This window comes from Eublepharis macularius, chromosome 1 (genome assembly GCF_028583425.1).
Source record: "Eublepharis macularius isolate TG4126 chromosome 1, MPM_Emac_v1.0, whole genome shotgun sequence".
Lineage (NCBI taxonomy): Eukaryota > Metazoa > Chordata > Lepidosauria > Squamata > Eublepharidae > Eublepharis > Eublepharis macularius.
This window is the reverse complement of record NC_072790.1, coordinates 144,420,133-144,432,651: the sequence shown is the minus strand read 5'-3', so window position 1 is coordinate 144,432,651 and position 12,519 is coordinate 144,420,133. Positions and strand designations below refer to the sequence as shown.

Sequence of the window (12,519 nt, the reverse complement as noted above, 5' to 3'; positions counted from 1 at the left end):
TATTCTGCTGGCGGGAATGTTCCTTATAACTAACATCACCAATCCCAGGTACGTCACTTCTGCCAAAACACTTGTCTGAACACTTTGAACTTGCTGGATTTCTGATAAAGTTACTTCAACCAATACACCTGCATGTTTTTTGCTGTGGAGAACTTGGGGATTCTACCTGCCAAGGACTGACATTGATAAAAGTTTAAAGAACAAATCATTTCAGGCAAATTTGGCTGCAGGGTCTTGAAGCCTCATAGTTCCAAACCTCTTATGCTTCATTTCTTAAACTGCTTATGCCAGAGTAGTTCTAATGGGATTTCACAAGATGTCAATCATACTGTGAGTTTCCAGACTGTATACTGAGAATTATACCAGCACAATGTCAGTGGATTGCAACTGAACCAATATAGCTCCATATGGCAAAAGCACCATCAGTCAGGTACATACAATAAGCAAGCTAGTTGGCTTTTGACTAACAGAACTACAGCAAACAATGCTGTGAGAATCAGGGTGCTGCCTATCAAATTCTGATGCTTCCTTTTCTTGAAGAATGATTACATTAAGGTTGCAGCTTGATTTACAGTGTGTCTATGTGCTGTCAAGTCGCAATTGACTTTTGGCTACCCCAGCAAGGGGCCGTCAAGGCAAGTGAGAAACAGAGGTGATTCGCCATTGCCTTTTTCTGCAGAATCTTCCTTGGTGGCCCCCATGCAGGTACTGACTCTGCTTAGCTTATGAGATCTGATGAGATTGGGCTATACAGTACTGCCTTCCCTCCCTTGATTTACAATAGAGAGGGTGAAAGAAAAATTAAGATTGTATTTTTCTTCACAGAGGCAAATGCAAATAACATGTTAACTGATTTAGAATGCACTTCTACAATGTTAAGATACTTGGAAAGATGTAACTCGCATGTTGTTCCTATTTGATGTAAACACTGCTCATAATATTGTGTTTGGATACACTTTCTAAGGCATGTATGGTTTCTGTTAGAGAATATTTGTACTTTGATATGCAGTGATTTTAAATAATAAGACTGGGAAGATTAAGTTACGTATGGAAACACATTTTAGCTATTTCATATTAGATTCACAGGAGTTTAATGCAATTCTGTGCTTAATTACAGGCATATAAATCAAACTGCAGTCAACATGATTTATACCCTAATTCTAAACACAATTGTCCTGATCCAGCCAAGCAATCCATAGAGAAAACAAGATCTGATACAGCAAAGCTAGTAAACCATGTGGATGCCCCTAATAAATAGGTAATCTAGTGGATTGCTACCTATGGATCTCTAGGTGGTCACCTACATACATTGCTTATCCATTTATCAATTAATTTAGCAGTCTATCCACAGCATATTTCCCTCTCTGGCTCAGAGTATAGAATAGAACTTGAGTAGATTTTAATTCATATAATGGCTTCAACCCACTGAGTCTCCTAATTAACTTCTAGTGTTGTCAGGTACAAATCACAGCATGAGTGTCAGGTCTTGCCAGATAAATCCCTCAAGCACTTCACTGCAGACCTCAGGTGTAAAAGTTACTTTATTAAAGAAATATATCAGTATCAAGGTACTCAGACAGGGTCATTGGCAGAAGTGATGCAAGGTGGGTGAGCAGTGTTAATTATAGGAGAATGTTCCCGCCCCTGGGAATGGGAGACCGTTAGAGTTTTGGAGCGAATGGTCCAGGCCTGGAAGAGAAGGGAACAGGGAGGAATGAGTTATCACAGTTCTCAGGGAGGACTGGCTCCTGCCAGCACTCCCAAGGCCAGGTTCTCAAGCCAGCTGGGGAAAGTGAAAGCAAAACACCTGCAAGATAAGCAGTTAACAGCCAAGTAGCAACTAAGTTCCCTTTACAAGTTATCAGAGGATCAGAGCATTATGCAGAGAAACAATCATGGCAGATATGCTGGGGTGTATCTGACAGCTTATTTAAATATATAGTGAAGTTGGAGAAAAGGTAGCTAGAGTTTCTTTTTTCTTCTTACAGTCCTTTTCTACGATTTCCTCTTGTGCATGCAATAGTGTTTGGCCTACTGGAGTATGAAGATGGGCCAGGGAATAATTGGTACAGTGCCCTATTGGTACAGTAACCCTGCAGGGATAGTGCTATATATGATTCTGCCATTCAGGGGACAGTTCTATTATATTGAAAAAGTGACAGGTAGTAACAATGAGACATACTGAGAAGCAAAATGCTTAACAGAGTAAACAAAAACATTTAATATATCAAATCAGAGCATAAAAACCAATGAGAGTGTGTGGTGGAAAGTGACATTAAGTCATAGCCAACTTATGGCAACTCCTGCTGTGGTTTTCAAGGCAAGAGACTAACAGAGGTGGTTTGTCATTGCCAGCCTCTGCATAGAGACCCTGATCTTCTTTGGAGGACTCTTATATAATAACCAAGGCCAATCCTGTTTAGCTTCTGAGATTTGACAAGATTAGCCTTGCCTGGACTAGCCAAATCAAGTGTGTGTGTGTGTGTGTATGTGTCTATATGGGTATGCATGTATTCCATAGGTCTGCTTCATGAACAATAGAAAATCTAGGCTGTCACAATAAAATCTTCCACTTCATATCCTACATTTCATAAAATATATCACACCTTTCTTTAGTCAAAGAACTGCAGCATACATAAGGCTTCCAGAAAGTCTCTCATCTTGGCATGGAATCAACCCTCTACTTGCTTAGCAAAGTAAGCATTTAACATGATTTCAGACCACATCCTGGGCCAGAAGTTAAAAACTAGTTGGTCCAAACAAACATATTGTTTAACTTGCTTTGTTATTACTTGAGACGCTATTCAATATTGGCAAGGATTACAAAATATTCATGAGAAACAACATGGGAAGCTGAGCCAAAGGATTCTGCCAAGCAACCACACAAGTACAAAGAGTCATCACAATTTATTACAAAACCAAATTTATCTAAACAATAGTGGAATAAGAAATATGGACTGGAAAATAAATTTAACAATGCGTTTTTTATATTACAGAATCATATTTGAATACTGTCCAAATATAACTCTATGGGGAAAATGCTTTATGAAAAACACAAAAATGTTAAGACAGGGTGGCCAGTGGCAAGCACACAAGTCAAGATAAAAGAATGAGTGTCACTCTAATGCATGCCACAGGATGTGCTCAATGCCTTGTGGTGCTTTTGCTTTCAGTTTATTGAGCTGGGGAGTAAGTAGCACAGAAGAACCAGGCAGGAATGAACTCTTAAGTATATGTCACAGGATCTCTTGATTCTGACCAGCTGTACCACAAATTCCTGTTACTTGCACCATTTGCAGAACTCATGCAGCTTGCGGTCTACCCTTAACTACATCTGCCCCCCCCCCACAGTAATTAATTTCTATAAGGAAAGTAACCATCTACCTGTCTCACCTCCACAGCTAGAAGCCCTGCTGCTCAATTCAGGTGTGTAGCTCAGATAGCAAGTTAAAACACTTTATACATGCTCAAAGAGGCTGTTACTTAAGCTTGCATAGCTTAACTCAGCCCTAAATTAAGGCCTGAACAATCACTTAGTGCAATCCTAAACAAAGTTATACCCTTCCACATTTACTTCAATAGAAGGAGGAGACCTCCTCCAATGCATAGTACCACCCAATCCATTACTTTCCTCTCCTAACAGACCCTTTGGAAAAAAAGCACCAACCGGTATTGTAGAGGGGAAAGCCTTCGTTTTTTTTAATAATGAGAATTGTTATTAATAACAGTACGAAATGCAAAGCTCCCCCCTTTACCTAATAGAGGCACAAATTAGTGGTACCTTTTTATATGAAACAGAAGTTCAGCAAGCTCAAAAAAGTTTCCTTCTCATAAAGATGACACCTGCTGAATTTTTGCCTATTATGCTAACAATAATTCAGTAGCCCTGCTAGAAGATACACCGGACAGGGCCCCATAGTTAATTCCAACTCTTCAGCAGAACTGGTTTGGCGGCGGGATGGCTGGAATTGGCCCACTAGCCTTGCCGTAGGCGTCTTGGCTGTCTAGGAAACCTACGACCTGTCTCCTTCCGGCTCCCGCGGAAACGTTGGCCGTTTCTTTCAGTCCGGCAGACATCTGTCATGAGCAGACAACGGCCAGGAAGGGTAAGAACGGACGCATTGAGCACGTGAGTCTCTGAACTCCGTCTGCCCCCTTGCCTCTTACCTGTCCACCAGCCAGAGAACAGCTACATGCTGGATGACGTGCGAATTACAGATCTCGCACTTAATATCTTGTGCAGAATTGTGTGTTGCTGGAGAAGAGACCGGATCTGCTTCGGATTGGCTCAGATCTTTCGGAGGGACTAGGGACTAGGAGGGGATGGACTAGGAGTGCCAACCTTTGTTTGATTTGTATAGCGCTGTAGGTGCTTCCGGCGTTTCTTCCACTCGCAGCACCACCACTAGCTGCCTGATTCACACGTCGGTGAACGAGGTAGACTGCGGCACTTCAAAATGCAGCTGGGTTATTCTGTTGCATTTAAAAAAAAATTCAACGCAAAGAGAAAACTTACTTTCTTTGCTTGTTATGCTGCTTTTCTGTTTGCAGGGAGTTTTTTTTTAAGCATTGGGGACTGTTCTGAAGTGTGATCCATCACCTGCTGTCTGAAGTGGTACTGCTATTTTACCACCTAATTCTTTGGCATAAATGAGCCAGGACTCAGCTCAGTAAAAGTGCTACAGATAATGGCGTTGGTGGGACATTATCCAGTTACTGTCTTGTTTCACTTGAGGCAACCTAGGCATATTTTTAATTTTGTCTTTGAGGTTAGTATTTTAAAAACCTGTTTATCATTCTGCTCCTCAACAATTGACTAAACTAAGACATACAGAAGCTGGCCTACTTATTCTGCTGCTATTATATTGCTCTCCACAAGGAATTAACAACATGACCGGAACTTCACCTGAACAGAAATAAATCCCATGTTATTCAACAGGGCTTACTCCCCCAAAAATGCCCTTAGGATTGCAGCCTTTGTTTCCTTAGTAGTCTGCCCTTAATTGGGACCAGGAAAGCATTAAACTGAAAAAACCCTTCTCAAGACACATTTGTGGTTGTCACAGGAGACCCTAAACACACAAACACTCTTGTTATAAGAGAGATTTCTTCTTCTCGTCCAGTTTCAGTTATTAGCTGTGAAGTGTTTCATTTTCAGACTTCTCTAGTAATCAAAGTGCCTTACCCCAAGTTTAGGCTTTCTGTTGAAATTCTTAAATAATTGTAACATGTTTCTGAGAGCTTTTGGAGTCACAACTATCTATATGCCCTTTTAATAAACTTTGGATGTTTCCAATCTATAATCTATAATTTTTTATGACTGGGATTTCTTCAGATCTTCATTAAAAGTAAAATGATTAAATTAGCAGAACTCCAGAACGGCAACTGAAAGTAGAATAATTATTCTTGTTCTTTTGCTTCCTATAAAATTCATTAATACATGTTGCTGAAACTTGAGACCATTCCTATTCTTCCATCTTGTAATCTTTCAGATATTAGATTGCTACTATTAGGTATTTTCTTATGCTTAAAAGTTACAGAAAAGTGTAAGCTCTCTTTTGGCTTCAGCAATTAAAAATAGGAAAAACAAATCTGCTAGCTTTTAGAAGCTAGGATAGGGGTAATGCCTCTCTTTGTTTTTAAACTCTCAGAGAGTATTCACTTTTTTAGTTCCTGTAACTTAGGACTGGATAGTAAAATTCCACTCACAAACCACGATATTTTATGATGCCCCTTCAGAAGTGTAGGCACAAATTGTTTAGGAAGGTTAATCTTTCTTTTCTCTCAGCATTCTCCTAGGGATTCCCAAAAGCCAATGATTGTGGCTTGGGAACATTGTGGCTATGTTGTATAAATGGTTAAAATGAGAATTCTGAAATCGCCCTTCCTCCCTCTTGTGCCAACAGAAAAGTTGTTTCATTATGGTTGTGCAGGAGTTACGGGTATGTGTGATTTTTTGTGTGTCCTCTTTCCCCTCTTTATAGCAGTTTCCCCAACCCTCATGACATTTTGTTCATCCAGTATTGATGGGGGGTGGTGGTGGTTCTGGGAGAAAGTGAGGAAAGATCCACCTCATAACTACTATGTGGCTGTATTTCATATAATTGAATACCAAAAGAATATAGATATGTAATGCTCCCATTTATAAAACAATTGAGGTGTTCATTAATATATTGTTAGAGTGAGTTAGCGAATGTAGGAAAGTGAAACATACTTTTAACATCTCAGGATGGAGAAAACTCTAATAATGCAACAGGTATATGATGCAACAGGTTGATCAGGTTTCTTTAATTCATACCTCAAGGAGATTTTAAGATTAAGGAAAAAATATGAGAATGGCATTTCTTATACACTTCAGGAGTTAAACTAGAAATGCAAGGTGTGTGGCATAAAATAAAGTAGTATTTGATAATATTGTTGAGTTATTTAAATTGAAGTAAAAGTAGTTCTAAAATTAATGTTACCGGATGATACATTTCTAATTGTATGCTAACTTGGTGTCTATTTCAGCTGTACTATGGAAAGCCCTGTGGATCTTTGTTTTACTGAAGAAGGATGTAGCAGCAACATAGTTCTCGAAAAGCAAGTGTTTCAGTCCAAAGTGCCAGAATCTCATGTTCAGCTTGCTTGTGGCCTGCATTATTGTGCTTTTCCTTTGAATGGGAATGAGCTTTGTATTTGGAATACTACTGATGACTCTGACCACCAGGTTAAAAAAAATCCTTGTTTCTTTCAGAGTTCACTTCATGTATAAAATGCTAAAATCAGTGGTCTTAAGCAGGGATTCTCAAACTGTGGATCAGGATCTCAAAGTGGGTTTCAGCTTTCCCACAGGTCAGGTATGAGGGCAAGAGAGAGGAGGACGACCCAGGTGAGCTGAGAGAGGCAGCTTTGGGAGGCTTGATGTGGGTTTGATGGCACAAGGTTTGCATACATAATGTGTAAAAAGACTATGAAAGACAGTTAATTGCTCAGTAATACTCTATATTTATAAATATAAAACATGAAAAATAACTTGTTCTGGGGTTAAGTGGTTTGGCTGCGAATCAGCACTCTACTCATTTGAATCTCACTACTGCCATGAGCTCAGTAGGTGGCTGTTGTGGATTTTCCAGGCTGTATAGCCGTGGTCTTGGCATTGTAGTTCCTGACGTTTCACCAGTAGCTGTGGCTGGCATCTTCAGAGGTGTAGCACCAAAAGACAGAGACCTCGCAGTGTCACAGTGTGGAGATGTTGGCAGGTAATTTATATCTACTCAGGAAAGTGGGTTTGGGCTGAGTCATCCCGTAGGAGTTTCCCAGGGTGTGGAATGCTAATGGAGGGAAGCGTCACTGTATCCTGAGGAGGTTCTTTTGCATATGGATTGGTGCTTGATATGCTAATCTTCTCTGCAGGACTATTGTGGGATGTGGAGTATTTCGTAAGCCTGGTGTTTTGCAGGGCTGGAAGCCATGCTCTATTCATTCTTAAAGTCTCTTCTTTCCTATTGAAATTGTGTTTATGCTTATGAATTTCAATGGCTTCCCTGAGTAATCTGACAAAGTAGTTGGAAGTGTTGTCAAGTATTTTAGTGTCCTGGAATAGGATACTGTGTCCTGTTTGAGTTAGGCTATGTTCAGCCACTGCTGATTTTTCAGGATGGCCAAGTCTGCAGTGTCTTTCATGTTCTTTTATTCTTGTCTGGATGCTACGCTTTGTGGGACCATCTTCTCCACACTGTGACACTGAGAGATCTCTGTCTTTTGGTGCTACACCCCTGAAGATGCCAGCCACAGCTGCTGGCGAAATGTCAGGAACTACAATGCCAAGACCACAGCCACAACGCCACAACAACCATCGTTCTCCGGCCGTGAAAGCCTTCGACAATATATCAGTAGGTGGCCTTGGGTAAGCCACTCCTCTCAACCCGAGTTCCCCATCTGTATTATGGGGTTAATGATAACACTAACTTGTTCACTGCTCTGGGTGAGGCCTTAATCTGTCTAGAAGGATGGTATAGAAGCACAGTTGTTATTATTATTATTATTTTGTGTCGGGGAAGAAGAAAGTAGTATGGAGTCACTTCACAAGTGAGTCTTGAAAACTATAGCAAGTTTAAAAGTGGGAATGTAGTCCGATTTGTACTTTCCCTGTGCACATCATCTTGAAATGAATGGAAGTAGTTGTTGGGAGATGGAAACAGTTGTTGGGAGATTTTATCCAGAAAAACAAATACAATAGTATTGACAATCTAAAGGTGATCTAAAGTCATTTTTTTGTATTTAAAGAGAAAACACAGCAATTGTTTATTGTGGCAAATGCAGCAGTAAACTTAATGCTAGAGTTACATGCTGTCCAGTCCTATGCATATTCACTCAAGGAAATCCTGTTGTATTAATTTCTATGCAATATACGTGGGAATAAATGTAGATAAACATTTATATGGAAAGGAACACTAGTTTTGTTCTAAATGGGACTTACTCCCAAGAAAATATGCATAGAATTTAAGCCTTAATTAAGCAAATGGCTTTCCCTTTGTTTTCTGTTGCTTTATCTGCTGTCCATCAAGACTTCCTTATGTGTGTCATTCAAATAAGTGCAAAAAGAAAGATGGAAATTAACCAACTTATGGAGTTCCTTTGGGAGGTCTGCCAAAGTCTGAGCTAGAATTTCTAGGCATTTCTAGGCATTTTAAGTCTTTAAAATAGTTGTAGACTATATTCACTAGCCAGGGTTGACTATTATTATTTGAACTATTTTTGTAACTTGTTTAAAATGTTCACAGCTACTATAAATTGGTAAATAAAAATGAATACATGAGAAGAAACTGAGCTCTGTTTTTGTGTATGTTACATACATTTCAAATTACCAGTAACATCTTTTGTCAGCCCTTACACTTAATAGGACATCACCATTCAATTACTGCACTAGCATTTGGGAGCAAAGTCAATCCACTCCTAATTTGTTCTGCTTCGAGTGACTATGTGATAGTGTGGAACCTGGATGAATATATGAAGAAGGTGCTACAAGGTGAATACTTGTGGTATATTACGTATTGCACTGGGACAAAACCTTTTTAGTGCTTCCAGCTCCTCCAAAAACTTGGCAAAGTGGTTGAAAAGAGACAATATGTTGACATATGCTGATAACATAAAATGACTTTATTTCCATATAAATATATAATTCGAAACTGGACATTAATTGACTATAGATTGATCGGCAGGGATTTGATTGTGTGAATTTTAGGAGGGTTAGAGTGGAGGTCTCATATTTTAAACTTCTGATTTCTATTTGCTTTATGATGTTGCAATATAGTATTAACTGCATGGAAAGCTTGGGGCATTTTAAAATGATTTCGTTAGAACATACATTTAATAACCATAATGAAAAAAAACTGTAAAAAGAGTTATGGTAAATATGGAGGTGAACTTAAATGATTCATGCAATAGAAAATTGATATAAATATAAAGTATTTGGGGGGTCAAACCCCTGCAGATTAATAGAAGCAATGCCTATAACTTTCAGAAACGAATAGCCTTTGCCTGTTGCTAGGCAATAGTGTTGCCAGCCTCCAGGTGGTGACTGGAGATCTCCCGGAATTACAACATCTCCAGGTAATAGAGATCAGTTGTTGCTTTGGAGGGTGGATTCTATGGCACTATGATATTCTGCGGCCCTTCTCTCCACAAATCTTGCCCTCACCAGGCTCCACCCCCCCCCCAAATCTCCAGGAATTTCCCAACCTGGATCTGGCAACCCTACTAGGCAACCTCAACAATATTGCCAGTACTGCCTTGGTTTCTGTCAGTAAAAGATAGGGGGAAAGGAAGGGCCTTTCTGGGGCTGTTTTGTCCTTTGAGAGAGGACTCTTTGGGGCCAGCCCTGCAAGCAGCCACCAAGCAACTTGCTACCATGTGACTTGCATGACTCGTCCAGGCCCAGCTGTTCAACAGCAGCCTCTACTTGAAAGCCAGGGTGTTGTAATGGTTAGAGTTTCAGGTTTGAGTCCTCCTCCTGCCATGCAAGCTTTCTGGGTGACTTTGGGCCAGCCTAAGCTAACTCACAAAGCTGTTGTGAAAATACAATAAAGGAGAATGATGTAAACTGCTTTGGTTCCCTGTTGTGGAGAAAGTTTGGATATAAATGAAATTAATAAATAATAAATAGAGCTGAAGAAGGGAGCAGATAAAAGTTCAGTTGGTTGGTGGATGAGAAGGAATAAAGGAAGCAGGGAAAAGGAAGAGGATATGGGGGCTGCCAGGAGAAGGAAAAAACAAAATAGTGTGGGGAGGGGATATAGGGGGAAGTGAGGTACCCTGCACACATTGTTGTGGTTCTCCACTGTGTGAAAGGACCCAGGCTTGGCTACTGGCACACACAACTGGGCAAGGCAGCTGACACTGCATAATTCAGCGACAGTTTTCTTGGCTGCCAAGGGGAGGTAAGGAGGGAAAGCTCTTACTTAAATCTGTGGATCAGGGCCATGAAGAGAGAAAGGAGGTCTTTCTACAAACATGGAGGAAAACCCAGGTTTGCAGAAAAATTCCAAAAGTTAAAAAAGGAGAGGTTTTAATCACAGCAAAACAGAGGAGGCTGGTCTGAACAAGCACAGTCCACTTAACTCCATCTACCTGACCTCATCCACAGGCAGGAGGGCAGAGGAGAAGGAGAAGCATAGCCACCACCATCTTGCAGTGGTAGTGGTAGAAAAGTAGGTTTCCTCCCCTCGCGCTGTCACGTGAGCTGCAGAGGTGGTAGTGATGTAGGCAGGGAAGGGGGGAGAAAACACCACTCTGACCCCCACCTCTGTGTGAGCCACAGAGGTGATGGCAATGCAGGTGGGCAGGGGAAGAGAGAGCCAGTGAGTGGGTGGGCTTCTCCCCGCCAACTCTTTGGATTCCTGCTTGAGTGTGTATTATATATGAATGTATGTTAATGAGTCTTGTATGTTATTTATACTTACTGGCCTTTATTTAACTATCAAGCAGTTTTTCAAGTTCTGGGTTAAATTCACTCTTAAAATGCTTTTAAACTTTTGGTTGATGCTTTGCATATATGAAAATCAGAAATGCAGTTATAAATGCTCTAGTGTCAGGCTTTTGATGTGAAAAACACATTTGCATCAGGTTTCTGAACTGATTGATAGCCATATAGGCAGCTTCATTTGCAGCGCATTTCAACCAGTGATATGAGGTAGAAAATTTTCCTGTCCACATGGTTGTCACTTGTCAGAGCTGTTGTACTGCAAATTTATCATGTTAGATGGGCTAAATGTGGGATAGAAAGCACAGACAAACCACAGTGTTTGTACATGGTCTGGGCTTGTACATGGTGTATTTGCCTCCTTTTGCTACCATTATTTAAAATTTGCTACCATTATTTAAATATATAATTTATTTATTTATATTTGAATAGAATCCTCCCTCCATTTTATTTTTTTCTGCCTTCCCCACAAGTGGGCTCAGAGCCGGTTACAGCAAATAAAAAATACATTTTAAAATCAGAATAAAACCACATCAGTTTTTCATAAAACACAGCCCCCAATTGTTTCAATTAATTATTTCAATTACATTTTTTCTGGAAAGTCAGCATGACAGATTTCAAACTTCTAGTACTTCAAAATGCATGTGCTTTTGGTTTCATTTTACAAAGAAGTCCTATTAATGGAGATTTTCAATTGTTGCAGGGTTAATGCCACAAGGCATTGTTATTGGAACACTTTTGGGAACAGTACTTTATGTTCGATTTAGTCCAGATGACCAAACTGTGGCAGTATGTGCAGGCAACCGGGTGTACATGCTAAGTGCAAAGGTGAGAACATATAACATCAAGTATACTATATATCTAGATAGCCCAGATGAGCCTGATATCATCATATCTCAGAAGCTAAGCAGGGTTGGCTTTCTTTAGTAATTAGATGAGAGACCTCCAACGAAGACCAGGGTTGCAGAGGCAGGATATGGCAAACCACCTCCGTTGGTGTCTTGCCACAAAAACCTCACCGGGGTCACCTTAAGTCAGCTATGACTTGAAACCACTCTCCATCACCATACTGTATATACCTGTTCACTTTAAAATTAAGATGAATAGTATCTAGTTGTAGCTAACTAAATGGCAGATGTTCCTTAAAAACATATGCAGTATTAGATGATGAGGACAGTTCAATAGAATACCCTGTAAATGTGAAAATGCTTTTTATTTGAATAGAAATGACAAAAGAACACCATTGTGCTTTATGTAGCTTCTAGTCATTTCAGGAGATCTTGCATATGAGAATTTCATGAGGTTTGTGCCAATGGCATTTTAAAAATTATACCAGATATGCATAGATACCCAGGAATGAAAGAGCGGCCTAGTGTCATATTCCTGATCCTTCAGATGCTGGTATAGTGCCACATGTTCCTTTCTGCTCTCATTTGCTCTGATTTCTTCCCTCCCTCCCTTTTTTGTGCAATCCATAGTTTTCCATAACATCCAAATCATGTAGACTATGATTATGTCCATGCTTGCTTTCAAATTAGGAACTGAAAGTTGTTTTC

At 40.0% G+C, this 12,519-nt stretch overlaps 1 protein-coding gene across 1 annotated transcript in view; it reads left to right on the top strand.

Moving 5' to 3' along the window:
• Window positions 1–4,070: 4,070 nt before the first annotated feature.
• The window catches only part of WDR27 (WD repeat domain 27), a 141,635-nt gene continuing 133,186 nt past the window's right edge, over window positions 4,071–12,519 (top strand). The window contains exons 1-4 of the mRNA XM_054970165.1: window positions 4,071–4,106; window positions 6,511–6,709; window positions 8,869–9,010; window positions 11,667–11,791. Coding sequence (XP_054826140.1) covers window positions 6,518–6,709; window positions 8,869–9,010; window positions 11,667–11,791 — 459 coding nt within the window. The 5' untranslated portion in view covers window positions 4,071–4,106; window positions 6,511–6,517. The remainder of the gene's footprint in view (window positions 4,107–6,510; window positions 6,710–8,868; window positions 9,011–11,666; window positions 11,792–12,519) is intronic.